The sequence below is a fragment of the Carcharhinus amblyrhynchos genome, chromosome 10 (assembly GCF_965287045.1).
Source record: "Carcharhinus amblyrhynchos chromosome 10, sCarAmb.v2.hapA, whole genome shotgun sequence".
Lineage (NCBI taxonomy): Eukaryota > Metazoa > Chordata > Chondrichthyes > Carcharhiniformes > Carcharhinidae > Carcharhinus > Carcharhinus amblyrhynchos.
This window is the reverse complement of record NC_137333.1, coordinates 65,239,486-65,254,653: the sequence shown is the minus strand read 5'-3', so window position 1 is coordinate 65,254,653 and position 15,168 is coordinate 65,239,486. Positions and strand designations below refer to the sequence as shown.

The 15,168-nt window shown below is 41.9% G+C and overlaps 1 protein-coding gene across 2 annotated transcripts in view; it reads right to left on the bottom strand.

Moving 5' to 3' along the window:
* The window catches only part of dync2h1 (dynein cytoplasmic 2 heavy chain 1), a 546,351-nt gene that overhangs the window by 141,783 nt on the left and 389,400 nt on the right, over positions 1-15,168 (bottom strand). For both annotated transcript variants that reach the window (XM_080197215.1, XM_080197216.1), the window contains 3 exons: positions 14,343-14,498; positions 12,902-12,977; positions 162-373 (listed from right to left, as the gene is read on the bottom strand). In XM_080197215.1, coding sequence (XP_080053341.1) covers positions 162-373; positions 12,902-12,977; positions 14,343-14,498 — 444 coding nt within the window. The remainder of the gene's footprint in view (positions 1-161; positions 374-12,901; positions 12,978-14,342; positions 14,499-15,168) is intronic.

Here is a 15,168-nt window from a genome sequence, read left to right as displayed (position 1 = left end):
CAGCTGTTTAAAGTTTGTAATTAAAGAAATTCTTCAACAGCAAATGACATAAATGTATCCTCATCTTCAATGAAGCTTTCAAAATTAAATTAAAATGAAATTTCCTGCCAGATGGAGAATTTCCACTGTTTGCAGCTACATACATGATTAACATCACCTACCATTATGCTGCAAGATCTGGGCACAGTGATGGATGATGGAAATGAAGCTACGTTTTTGCTTCTGGACTGTGATCCAGCAATTGCTTTAGGGTTGAAAAATTGCTCCAGGTATGAGTTCAGGACTCGTAAATCAAATATGTTGTCAATACGTCCACCATAGATAGCATTTTCCAACAGACCACGAACAAACTCCCACTGAACATCCTTTGTTTCTGTGGATATCAAATTAATCATTGTTGAGTTCCAAGATCGTACAACAGAGATCACAGATAATATTAAAGCCCTGACTTAGCCCTGACTAGGTGGGCAAATGAGATGCAACTCCAACACATCTTCCCACCTTGTCCTACTACCCTTCATATGGAACATAAGTGTAAACTACTGTTTTTAACAAATGTGCAGAGCTCCCACCACAGGTTTACAAGGTGCTGCTAGAAACATGCAGACTGGGCTCCAATGAAGTCATCAGGGTTCTACTCAATTTTAAATTCAATGCCTGCACTGGGGAGAGATTGTGATTTCCAGGCCAACTGGGTGGTAAGTAGACCAAGCATTAGAAGAAACCCAGAAAGGCAAGTTTATATTTTTTTTCAGTTCCTTGAGGATCAGAGTAGCAGGAGTGCACCTTCAGGCCCCACAAGAATACCCTTTTCCATCCCCACCCACAACCATGGCTTTCTTTTTTCCTTCCCTGACCACAATGCACTCCTGATTCCCTTCAGAACCTCCTGCCAGATTGCCCGGCACTGATCTGTCCTTGGTTGGAGCCTCCTACTGCCCACAATCCTGTTCCTATTTGGCAGCCTGGTTGAGCTTCCTGCAATCTTCAAGTGAGACAGTAATTGCAAGCTCACAGAAGACATTGCCTCGGCCTCAGTCAATGAGGAGTTGATGATTTTCTGCCCACGCTGATCAGCTGGTATCCAGCTGTGAAAGTTTTTCAAGTGAACTGTGGAATATTTAATGAGATAATACTCAAAAATTGTGACTTCTATAATTGTAGGAATCACTGAAATGCATTATAGAATAGAATGCAAATATAATACAAACAGCAATACATTTTTTTCACTAGTGCTAATCATCACTCTTGAAATTCATGAAATTCTAATTTTTTGAAAAGGTTTTTTCAGTATATCTTATGAACAGGTCCAGAAGCTTATAAAGTTTAACAGTAGTATTTAATGGCAACACAAAACTATATATGTATATATGTAAATATGTACAATATATACCACAAACTATGAGCTAGCTTCATGCTGTCTTCTACTCAAGTCTATCCATATAGCTCTCCTGTCTACTGTCATGTGTCTCTCTACATCATAGTGTGGGTAGTACTGTTCTCCAGTCCCACATTAACCGTTGCCGTTAACATCCTAATACCAGACCTCCTCCCAAGTCTTTATCCATCATACTTATAATATCATCTTTCTTTATTTGCTATTCCTTCACCCGTTCCCCCACTCAAGTCTCTGACTTTATAAATTCAGATGTACTGGAAACATGACAATTCTTCCAGATCTCATTATTATAACTCTTGGAGGAGTGGTAGACTCTGTTATTTGGGAAAGCTTTGTTGGCTTCATGTTGAAATCGTAGTATTCTCTATTTCTGGCACTTGGTTGTCTCCATCTGATTTTCTTCGATGTATAGTAGGATATTTGCCTTAAGGGATGAGGAGGAGATTCCTCCTGTTTCGCCTGATCATACCTTCGAGGATATGCACCATGTATGCCCTTAGTTGATATTCATCTCTCCAGATAATGACACCATCTCTTTCAAGGTCCCTGATCCGAACGTTGCCACCTTTGTGTAGCACAAGTATTGAACTAGAAGTTCAATACTTTTTATTGTATGCAGAAGCCTGTCTGTTTTTTCCAGGTCTTGAACCTTTTGGTAGTTCTTGACTGCCAACCCTGGATTCATTTGTTTGGCAGCATCTGGAGTTGACTGCAAAGTTTACTGTCCATTAGGAGCTCTGATGGGGCCAATCCACATTGCAGCACAGTGGATCTCTATGTAAAGACCACTGCTGGGGAGGGCTCCTCTTTTTATACCACTGTTAGATTATTTCTACTTTGGGAAACTGATAAGGTGTTGAAAGCAGTAACCAATGGTACACTGAGTGAAGTATTCATTTGTGGATTGCGGGCCTGATCCAGGATGCTTTGAATCACAAACACATCCTTCAAGGACCTCTTGACCACTCCTGAGGCCATTGTGTGTTGTTGCTTCACTTCAACCCATTGGGAAAAGTAATCAACATGATGAGGAAGGACCTGCCATTGGACAGGAATCAATCTATTCCTAACTATTCTTGTGGTTTTACAGGGAACTAACTGTGTGGGGTAAGAGACTTCCTCTGGACAGGTTCGTGCAATGTGCTCACCTGGCAGTTTGAGATCACTTCTTCAATTTTCCTTATTATTTCTGGCCACCAGACTGGGCTCATGCCCTGTACTTTATAATGCCCAGGCAGCCTTGGTGGATTTGTTGGAGAATCTTCAACTGAAGGGAAAATGGAATGGCCAACTGCTCATTATATGTGATGGAAAGGAATAGGTATATACTGCAGGGCAAGAATTATAGCTGGGGAAAAGGAAATTATGATGCGATTAGATGAGATTTAGGATGCATAGGATGTGGAAGGAAACTGCAGGGGATGGGCACAATTGCAAGGTGGAGCTTGTTCAAGGAAAAGCTACTGTGTGTCCTTGATAAGTATGTACCTATCAGGCAGGGAAGAAGTGGTCAAGTGAGGGAACTGTGGTTTACTAAAGAAGTTGAATCTCTTGTGAAGAGGAAGAAGGAGACTTATATAAAGTGCAGGCTCATTTAGGGCGTTTGAGAGTTACAAGTAAGCCAGGAAGGACCTAAAGAGAGAGCTAAGAAGAGCCAGGAGGGGACATGAGAAGTCTTTGGCAGGTCGGATCAAGGAAAACCCCAAAGCTTTCTCCAGGTATGTCAGAAATAAAAGAATGACTAGGCTAAGATGAGGGCCAGTCAAGGACAATAGTGGGAAGATGTGCGTGGAGTCCGAAGAGATTGGACAGGAGCTAAATGAATATTTTTCGTCAGTACTCACACAGGAAAAAGACAATGTTGTTAAGGAGAATACTGAGATACAGGCTATTAGACTAGATGGGATTGAGGTTCACAAGGAGGAGGTGTTAGCAATTCTGGAAAGTATGAAAATAGATAAGTCCCCTGGGCCAGATGGGATTTATCCTAGGATTCTCTGGGAAGCTAGGGAGGAGATTGCAGATCCTTTAGCTTTGATCTTTATGTTGTCATTGAACATAAGAACATAAGAAATAGGAGCAGGAGTAGGCCAACTAGCCCTTCGAGCCTGCCCCGCCATTCAATAAGATCATGGCTGATCTGTCGCTGCTCAGTTCCACATTCCCGCCCTCTCCCCATAACCCTTAATCCCCTCTCTTATCAAAAACCCATCAACCCGCGTCTTAAAAATATTTAGCGAGGTAGCCTCCACCACTTCAACGGGCAGAGAATTCCAGAGATTCACCACCCTTTGAGTGAAGAAGTTCCTCCTCAACTCTGTTCTAAACCGCCCCCCCTTTATCTTGAGGCTGTGCCCCCTAGTACATCAGACGCTCACTCCAGGAGAGCCCAGGGTCTGGTCCCCAGTCTGCTCTTAATTTACCCCCACACCGCCGGGCGAGGAAGGAGCGCAAGCAGGACATGTCACGTCTGCAAAGATTCCTGCTCCCTCCTCACTGGTCACTGATTCAGACTGAGAAGAAGTGATTATGAGGATTGTGAGATTGGCAGTGGATTCCGCTGGGGAGTGTGCATCAAAAATCTCAAAGGATTTTGGGTTGGAGGTGCTGGGAGTGCAGGGAGGGAGAACCCAGTTCCTTCTGGGTAAATGGGCCCTTCCGGTGTGTACCAGCTGGAGGTAACCTCAGCTCGGGGGGAAGGGTCAGCCTCTCCTTTGGTGCAACCAGCAGGGATGCCTATGATTGTAACGAGCCAAGCTGGGATTGGGAGGATTTTTATTGGGTTTGGGGAGTGGGGGAAATTTTCCGTTCACACAGAGCGTGAACTGGGGTGAATAAGTGCCGAGGTACTGGCGGAATGTTGGAAAGTTTGCTGATGATGGGAGGTGGCAACATTTACCAAAGTTGAGTTTTGAACAAATATAACCACCGTGCCCGCGCCGGCAAGAACTGCCGGAGCTCTGAGCCAGGATCCATGGGTAGGAGTGGGACACTGAGGGGAGAGGCCAGTAGTGGGATGGGGAAGGGGGTGAGTGAGTGTGAATCAAGCAGTGATGGTTGTGATTTGGTGAGACTCGAACTCACTGACACCAGCTCTCGGCTTGCGGGGCGCCTCCTCACTTTACAGATTGTCTGCAGGAATAGTGCCAAAAGACAGGAGGATAGCAAATGTTGTCCCCTTGTTCAAGAAGGGGAGTAGAGACAACCCTGGTAATTATAGACCAGTGAGCCTTACTTCTGTTGTGGGCAAAGTTTTGGAAAGGATTATAAGAGATAGGATTTACAATCATCTAGAAAGGAATGATTTGATTAGGGATAGTCAACACAATTTTGTGAAGGGTAGGTCGTGCCTCACAAACCTTATTGAGTTCTTTGAGAAGGTGACCAAAGAGGTGGATGAGGGTAAAGCAGTTGATGTGGTATATATGGATTTTAGTAAAGCATTTGGTAAGGTTCCCCACGGTTGGGTATTGCAGAAAACATGGAGGCATGGGATTAAGGGTGATTTAGGGGTTTGGATCAGAAATTGGCTAGCTGTAAGAAGACAGAGGGTGTTGGTTGATGGGAAATGTTCATCCTGGAGTTTAGTTACTAGTAATGTACCGCAAGGATCTGTTTTGAGGCCATTGCTGTTTGTCATTCTTATAAATGATCTGGATGAGGGTGTAGAAGGATGGATTAGTAAATTTGCGGATGACACTAAACTCGGTGGAGTTGTGGACAGTGCAGAAGGATGTTGCAGGTTACAGAGGGACAGAGATAAGCTGCAGTGCTGGGCTGAGAGGTGGCAAATGGAGTTTAGTGTGGAAAAGTGTGAGGTGGTTCACTTTGGAAGGAGTAACAGGAATGCAGAGTACTGGGCTAATGGTAAGATACTTGGTAGAGTAGATGAGCAGAGATCTCAGTGCCTATGTGCATAGATCCCTGAAAGTTGGCACCCAGGTTGATTGGGTTGTTAAGAAGGCATATGGTGTGTTAGCTTTTATTGGTAGAGTCATTGAGTTTTGGAGTCATGAGGTTATATTGCAGCTGTACAAAACTCTGGTGTGGCTGCACTTGGAGTATTGCATACAGTTCTAGTTGCAGCATTATAGGAAGGATATGGAAGCATTGGAAAGGGTGCAGAGGAGATTTACCAGGATGTTGCCTGGTATGATGGGAAGATCTTATGAGGGAAGGTTGAGAGGCTTGAGGCTGTTTTCGTTACAGAGAAGAAGGTTAAGAGATGACTTAATAGAGGCATACAAGGTGATCAGAGGGTTAGATAGGGTGGATAGTGAGAGCCTTTTTCCTCAGATGGTGACGGCTAGCATGAGGGAACATAGCTTTAAATTGAGGCTGATAGATATAGGACAGATATCAGAGGTAGATTCTTTACTCAGACAGTACTAAGGGCGTGGAATGCCCTGCTTGCAACAGTAGTGGACTCAGTAACTGTAAGGGCATTTAAATGGTCATTAGATAAACATACGGATGATATTGGAATAGTGTAGGTTAGATGGGCTTTAGTTTGGTTTTCACAGGTCGGCGCAACATTGAGGGCCAAAGGGCCTGTACTGCGCTGTAATGTTCTATGTTCTTTTATAGACCAGCAGATTATCAGTCATTGTGAAGTGTTCTGCTGTTCAAAACAAATTTTCATGAAGTTACCACCTGGTCTCTGGCGTGGTCACCCTTGTTGAAACTAATGATGGATGCAGACACACTCTTTATCTTGCAACTGGTCCTGGCAAATTTGCTGAAGCTTCCCTGAGGTAACTGGAAAATGCTACCTCATCAATTGGGAATATAATTTGTGGAGGTAGCATACATTGCTACTGTCGTGGCAGGGATGGATTGCAGTGAGTCAGAATATCGGATCTTTGATGAGACTGAATGTCTAGCTTGGCATGTCTCCCAGCACCACATCTGGCCATTTCTGAGTAGCTGTTTCAGGCGTCCTGTGATCTGCATGAGTTGGGCAGAAACGTTGCCAACTAGTTCACCATGTCCAGGTCTTTTGAGGTCTGGAATAGATGTTGGGGGTTGCAAATTCGCTGATTGTCTTTGTTTTGCTTGCCATGATGCCTCTGCTGCTCACATGTCCTTAGAACTGAAAAGAGGTTTCAGAGAACTCACAGCCCTGATTCTCCCAAAAGTGCTGAATTGGTGAGAAAACTGTTCTCATTCCCGACTATTTTGTCAGTTCAGCTTCTCACCTGAATCTCCACACTCTGTGCACTGCAAAGGTCCCAGTCATGAATCTCATTAAAAACCCAGGAGAGCTCGATCACTGGCCAGCCTGGGACCCCTGCAGCGCTGCCTCTGGGCCTGTCCAGGCCAGCCCTGATCCTCCCACCCCAAGCACCCTGATGTCCAGCCCACCAGTCCCCCAGTAATGGTAATCCCCTGCCATACCCCTTCCCTCCCCGGGAGGGACAACCTCCCACAACCTACCCAATCACTGCCCACCCTTCATCCCAGACCAATCCTGTCTGCAGAGTGGCAGCGGGAATCCCCCACCCCACTAATTGCCCGTAGACCTTGCCCACAATAGTCCCCATCCCCTGGCACTGGCCAATGCCGTGGGCAGTGCCAAGGTGTCCCCTGGGCATGGTCACTTTGCCAGTTGGGCAGTGCTGGGGGCACAGGCTGGCATTGCCAAGGTGCTCATCCCCAGGGGGCACCTCTCCGCACTGCCTGACCCCCTGGGGGGGCCCCGATTGCCCCCCTTCATTCCAGTGGGGTCTCCCGCTAGTTCCTAAAAAGGGGAGATACTCTAAACCCCACTGCAATGAAGTACTCCTGGTGGGGTGGGAGATTCAATGGGATCTGACGGGTCCCGATAATGAACTGCTAAACATATTTAAAATACATTTGGAGCAGATTCAAATGACTTACCCGCCATCCCGCTGATTTCCAGCATGGTCTGACCGGTGACTGCTCGCTGGCTGTGGGAGATGCTTATGTATAAATCCTGGAACAAGGCTGGTGACATGCATCTCCCACCATGACCCGCCAGAAAAGTTGCAGGTCGCGATGGGAGAATCGTGGCCCACATTTCTCGTTCAATGTCAGCCCTACTTTCTGCAAGCATTCTAGGGTAGCCATGGATCGACCTCCTGTTCTATTCGTCAATGATTGTACCATGGATCAAAAAATCACCCATATGGCAAATTACATCCTCCAGGCCTTCTAAGATGGACAAAATTGTGCACTGACAAATCTTGGGTGTTGAGGTAATGCTAAAGAGCAGAATCTGCTAAATGGGTGATAAATTAAGTAAGCAATCTTAACTTTGCATCTAACGGAAGTTGTCAGAAGCCACTATTAGCATGAGCTTTGAAAACGCTGCTTTTTGAGTGCTTGGTCAGGCTGTTGTCCTCTGAGGACGTCGGATGAACTCCTTTCTCCATTGTCTTGTTCAGTTGTGTCAGGTCAACACAGGCACGAATGGATCCGTCATAGAACATCATTCAGTCAGCTGAGTAATAGGAAGATCAACCCCCATTTTGGTCATCTCATCCAGTTGTTGCTGCATTTGCTTCATAAATGGCTGTGCTATTCTTCAAGCTGTGAACAGGCACACACGCTTGGCACCCTCTCTCAATGTAATGCTGTATACAATCTTCTGTCACCTTAATCCAGTGAAAGATTTCAGAAACCTTTTCTTAAAAGGCAAACGTCATCAGGTTTCTGAAAGAAATTGAGATCCATACAGGTTTTCCTGCTCAAGAGCAAGAAGTCTTGATTATGGAATGCAAATAATGTCCCAAAATCTGTTTGATTTTGTATTGGTGTGTGGCATACAATGTACCTTTAATTACAACCTGCTCTGCACGGTGGTATTGTGGGTGGCACTAGGCTTTGCTCCACCAGGCATGCTCTTTGTGAGAGGAACGTAATATTGGCTCCTGTATCTAATTTGAAATCGATGGGCTGACCATTCACAGAGATGTCAGCATTCGGAAAGGATAATCCAGGATTTGTAACCTCACCCAAGAAGCATGGTTGGACTCCTTCCTGGTGTGGTACCTCAATTTCGCGGACTTTTTTGGGATCTTCCACATGTCTCAATGTCGTAGATTTGCACAGTTTCCAAAGTGTCCCAGCTGGTTGCAGTTGAAACACTGCACAGAGATTGCTGGACATTGCTCTCGCCTTGGAGAAATTTTGGCTCCCCAGTGCTGACATGTCCTCCTGCCCTCGTGTGCTCAGTATGGCTACTGTCATTTGCCCTTTCATTGCTTTATTGGGGGTATTCTATCCCTCTTTAGAAGTTCTCTCCAATACTTGAAGATGAAAATACTTTGCAAAGAATTGTAAACCTCATCATCAACTTGGCTGAGGATTCATCAATGTCTTGCATTTGGATTATTTCATTGGCAATTTCATCAATATAGAAACATATTAACTTTGACTTCCTCTGATTTCTTACATAATGTGGGTATACTCTGGTAACTTAAAAAGAAAATCTTCTCCATAATTCCCAATTTTGCATCTAGTTTGGCTCTTGCATCATCCCAAATTGATGTGGTACGGTTGATTAATTATCCATGGTTTCTTTTCTACTTGGGAGACAGGCGGGGTGGGGATACAGATTTGAATCTTGTTTCTCTTTTACAGATGATACTGCAGTAACCATTTTTTCAATGCTTCTTCCTGTGCCCGTCAGGTTTTGGCAGCGATTGCGGACCCGACTTCCAAAGGGATTGCAGTGAATTTTTAAATCAAAGATTTGGCCCCTTTGGAACATTTTTGGAATACATTAGGGCGAGTAAAGGGTGATTCCCTTTATTTGGCTGAGTTTTAAAACTTCTCTTTTCTCGATGGATCTTGGTTGCCACATACAATGGAATTTCTTTTTCAGCAATCTCCAGCTGTGTCTTTGGTTCAGGTCAGGGTGCTGTTGCTATACTTTTCCAAATTCCAGATCCTTCAGCAGCTTCTAGGTCCATTTATTAGCTGCCATCATGTTACAAAAGTTTGTTCAGAAAGTCTCACAAAAGTTCAGCAACTTGCAAGGTTGAACAGTATTGATTATTGACAGCACGCAACGATGTATATGTACAAATTATATTCCACACTAGAAGCCAAATTCATGCTGACCTCTGCCCAAGTCTCTTCATACAACTTGGTTTCTTGACTACAGTCAAAGGTCTTTCTGCATCATACTGTGGCAGTACTGTTCTCCAATCCCACATTAACTCTGACTGTGCTGAACTGCCAATTCCTGCATCATTCACTCCACTGAATAAATATTTGCACTCACTAAATGACTTAGTGCTTTATTAGCATTTTTTTACAGCAGTTGTTTCACAAGTCAGTATTCCAAATGTGAGTTATGATCTATTTGAAATAACTGGTGAACTCTCACAATTCACTTTTGTTAGCCAGTTTGATTGCTCCTGGTACAAAGGACATTGCATCTTAATGATAATATGTTGCAAGTCCATTCTTCTGCATTTAAAGAACATTACTCAGATATTTATGATTACAGTTCTTTAGCCAGCTATCAGGCCAAGTTCTCTGGGAAAGCTTTTCCTGTGTTCTTAGCCTTATCAAAATAAGAGATGAGTCTTTTGTCACTGGCATTGTCTCTTCCCTATCCTATAGATCCAAGTGCACCAGTACTATGGGTGTGTACAGCCCCAATTTTGGTAGAGTCATATAAACATGTGAACACACAAAACAACTACAATCAGGAAGTTTTTTTTAATTACCAAAATCTCTCAGAGATTCATTGCCAGTATTAGTTTATTCAGCTTTGGGTGACAAAATTGCCATTTTTCAGATTAAAATTATAATAACAGAAAAGGTAATTGCTCCCAATCTTCTGCCAAAGTATTTTATAACTGACCACGGGTTTTTATATGGGTGGTGCATCTGGATTGTCTTCGGTGATAATTGCACCATTTTCTTCTGGCAGTCATTCTCGAAACCCAAGTTCATAGCCGAATGTCAGAAGAAATAAAGAAAGATAAGCAAAGAAAATGGTGCCCATCAGGCAGCACCAAAGTGAACTGTCAGCAGCAATATATAAAAAAAAATTGGACTGAGTAAGAGCCACATTTATAAAATCACATAAAAATCCTTTCCAATAAACATAAATCAGGCAGTAACACATTTATTTAATGCTTCCTGTCATAACCCCCAAGTTGCGCATTTTGAAGGAGATTCACCATATTTGAGTAACGTTGGCAGATAGGAAAAAATGTGACCAAGGCTACACCCTATACTGGTAATGTTTGCCACTTAATTCCAGATCGAGAGCTCTTTGGCACTATATAATGGCTATCTAAAAGATAGCATTTTTTGTTTTGACAATAATTGCATGTTAATAAAAGCCATAGTCAAAGGGCACAGGAAAAAAATCAATCAGCTCATCAAGTCTATGCTGGTTCTCCGTAGAGAAATCCAGTCAATTGCATTCCCCCATTCTTAGCCCTACAAGTTCCTTCAAGTGGCCGTCCAATTTCCTTTCAAAATTATTGATTAGCTCTGCTTTCGCCAGTAATGTTCCAGGTTATTATCATTCATTTTGTGAACAATTTAATCCTTGCATTCTCCCCTGCATCTCTTGACAAAATCATTAAATTTGTGTCCTGCTGTTCTTGTCCCATGACTTATCCAAATATGTCATAATCTTATACACTTACAGCAAATCTTCTCATAACCTCCTTTGCTCCAAGGGCAACAACTCCAGCTAGTACATCCTAACTTGGTAGCTAAAATCCCCTATCCAAGAACCATTTCAGTAAATCTCCTCTGCAACATCTCAAGGGCCTCACATTCAACCTAAAGCAAAGTGACTGAAACAGGACATAAAACTCTAGTTTGGGTCTAACCAGAGCTTTATAAAGATTCAGCATAACTTCACTATTTTTTATATTCAATGCCTCTGTTTGTGAATCCCAAGATCACATATGCTTTGTTAACCAAACTATCAATATGTCCTGCCACCTTCAAGGGCTTATGCACGTGCACCCCCAGGTCCTTCTGTCCTTGCGGACATTTACAATTCTGTCATTAAATGTCTATTGCCTCCTCAATCCCTTCTGCCAAAATGCATCACCTCACGATTATTTGTATTAAATTCCATTTGCTGCTTGTTTGCTCATTCTGCTAACCTATCTATCTATCCCTTTGCATTAATAATAATCATCCTCGCTGTTTGCCACTCTTTTGGTGTCATCAGCAGATTTTGTCGTTGTATTCTGTAAGCTAATATTCAACTCATTTACGTATGTATAAAGACAGTGGTCCTGGCACTGACTATTGGGAAACCACCTTTCAATCTAAAATATAACCAGTTAACAAGACATACTGTTTCCTGTACTTAAGTTAATATTGACAGTGACCCTCCTGTTTCATGAGTTACAATGAGTTACTATAGCTTGGATATCAGTGCAAGTGGTAATAGCTGAGGCCTCCTTTCAGGCATCTAAAAGAACAAAAAAAAATTACAGCATAGGAACAGGCCCTTCGGCCCTCCAAGCTTGCACCGACCATGCTGCCTGACTGAACTAAAGCCCCCTTACGGGGACTACATCCCAATTCATGTACTTGTCAAGATGCCCCTTAAAAGTCACTATTATAAAAGAACAGTCTGTTATTGACCTTGGATTAGCGTGTCATATCACAACGCAAACATATCTATAGGAATCTGCAAAAACAGTGGGGGGGCACAGTCAAACTGAAGTAAGTGATTCACCCACTTTCTACCCAATACAATCTGGCCAAAATAATTTTAAATTGCAGGCAGCAGGAACAGCCTTGATATGGCTACACTGGAGGAGCTGGAGTGATTCTCCTTAAAGAAGAGCAAGTTGAGAAGTGATTTGATCAAGATGTTCAGAATCATGAGAGATTTCTCTGGACAGAATAGATAGAAATAGTCCCTGTTGGTGGAATGCTCAAGAATCATAAGGCACAGATGTTAGGTGAATGGCAAAAGAACCAAAGATGGAATGATGTAAAGCTTTTATACACTAGGAGTGGTTAAGATCTGGAATGGTCTGCCTGAGTGTGTGATAACTAAATGAGCAACTAAAGAGAAAACATTTGTAGGTGACATTGAAAGGGCAGGGATTAGCAAAGTTACTCTTGCAGAGGGACTGCACAGCAGGTTCTTTTTTCAAATATGTAATTGAGAGCTGATTGCAATATTAACACGAAGCTTGAGGAAGAAAGCAGGCAGTGACTTTAATCTCCACTTACTAGTCCTTGATCTGCACTTAGCATAGAATTACCGAATGGTTACAGCACAGAAAGAGACCATTCAGCTTTTCGAGTCTGTGCCTGCTCTCTGCAGTGGCATAAAATGCCTTTACGTGCAATGCATCTTTATTTCTCTCGATGTTACCATGTTTCATGCATTTTAACATATATTTCCTGAGAATCATCAACATTTTTGTTTGTTAACAATAAAGATGTAGCCAACAGTGCTAAGAAAGATTTTAATTATTCCAACGTATAAATCAAAGTAAATTAAACACAGTATTTCATTAAAATATGACTTACCATCGAAAAGCCTGTCAATGATTTCAAATCCAGCTCGGAGATCAGACAAAGAAAATTCATAAAATTTGGTCCAACCCTGAAATGAAATGATATACAGGGACAAATGAATATTTTTTTCTGAACGTTATATGACATCTATCTGTATGCCAGAACAAAACAAACTACTGATTTGAGTCTTGTATTGTTAAAAAATTGGCAATGAATGGTACATAGAAAATAGGAGTAGGTGACGACCATTCAATTCTTTGAGAGTGCTCTGTCATTCTATATGATCATGGCTGATCCTCTATCTCAACAACACCCACTTTCTCTCCATATCCGTTGAACCTTTTAGAATCTAGAAATCAATCAATTTCTTTACTAAATATGTTTAGTGGTTTGGCCTCCACAGCCTTTTGTGGTAGAGAAATCCACAGGTTCAACACCCTTTGAGTGAGGAAGTTTCTCCTCACCTCAGTCCTAAATGGCCTACCTCATATCCTGAGACTATGACCCCTTGTCTAGACCTCCCAGACCAGAGGAAACAACAGGAGGGATTTCACAACCTCGCTCTGGCAAGATTGTAAAATCCCGCCTGAGGTCAACAGAGATTTTGTTCTGGGAACTTTGCCCGCCTCGATCCTGGTGAGGTGGTTGGTTTTATGTCAACATCTCCGCATCCACTCTGTCCAGCCTGTCAGAATTTTATACGTTTCAATCAGATCCCCTCCCATTCTTTTAAGTTCCAGTGAATACAGGCCCATTTGATTCAATCTCTCCCCATACAAGAATTGTGCCATTCCAGAATCAGTCTGGTGAACCTTAGCTACACTCTCTATATAATTATCTATTCGACTAGTTACATCCTCAAAAGTCATCCTCAGTAGGTTTGTCAAAACATGATTTCCCTTTCATAAATCCATGGTAACTTTGTCTAATCCTGTTGATATTTTCTAAGTGTCCTGTTATCGCATCCTTTATATTAGATTGTAGCATTTTCTCTGGTACTGATGTTAGGCTAACTGGATCTGTTATTCCCTGTTTTCACCCTCCCTCTTTCTTTAAATAGCAGAGTTACATTTACCACTTTCCACTCTATAGAACAAGAACCTACAGAATTTTGGGAGATGGCATTTGTATCTTTCTCCATGAAGACAGAACTAAAGTAGTTGTTTGATTGATCTAAGGTTCTTTATATGTCAAACATAATGAGAAAAGCAATACAATGTCATTGAAAAAAGTAGTGAATTCACTCCAACTTATGACACCAAAAAAAATTAAAACCTTTAAAAAGTGAATGTTGATATATAGTAAAATTGCCAGATACAGTATAAGCCATTTGTAGTTTTAAAAGTTGTTCAATAATCTTTATTCCACATGGAAACTACTTGAAAGTTTAACTATGAATCAAGTTCAAGTTTTTGCTCTGGTATAAACGTTTGCTTGATACTGGCATACATACTTGAGGGATATACTTCCTCCTCTCCTGACAAACAGCATGAAACCAGGCTAAGCTGAAGAGGGATTGTGCTCGTTCTAATACACCTTTCCTAGCAATTTGCTCTGATGTCCAGGATTCATAGGTCCTCATCAAGTTCTTCTTTAAACCTGGCGGTGCCTGTTGGATGAACAAAACAATAGTGAAAAAATAGCAGTATTTAGATATCTAACTAAAGATATATTATAATTATATGCTTTTGATATGTTATGATCAAATTGGGATGCTGAAGTTGTAAACAGGTAATTTAATATACTTTAGAAAAAAATGTGTTTTTTTTATTAAAGATAAAGTTGCAATAGAGTTTTTAGCAGCTTTTACAGATATGTAAATACTAGTGATATATTTATTGTTTCTAGGAACTTTAGACAGCCTCATTACTATTCTATTATTCTATGACTATGGATGCTTAAGAAATGTGATATCTTATAATATAAGTTGTACATGAATATCTTCATTTATTTTTTCAACTGCTATTAATTAATCAGCATTTAAGTGAGCTAAAGTTCTATTCAAAGTTGCCAATAATTGAATGTTCTGGAGATTACAACGACTGCTTGTCGCATCAGGCAGCATTTGACCAAATGTGGATCCTAGTAAAACTGAATCCTAGTAAAACTGAAAACCCTCCAGTGGCTGCAGGCACAAAAAACATGGTTGTGGTTGTTAAAGGTCACTCATCCCTTAAGATGCTGCTCAGGCAGTGTCTTTAGTATTAATGAATTAATACTGTGACATAATAAAAATCAAGGTACCATCTGTCATCCCATCACTGCCACCATGTCTTGTT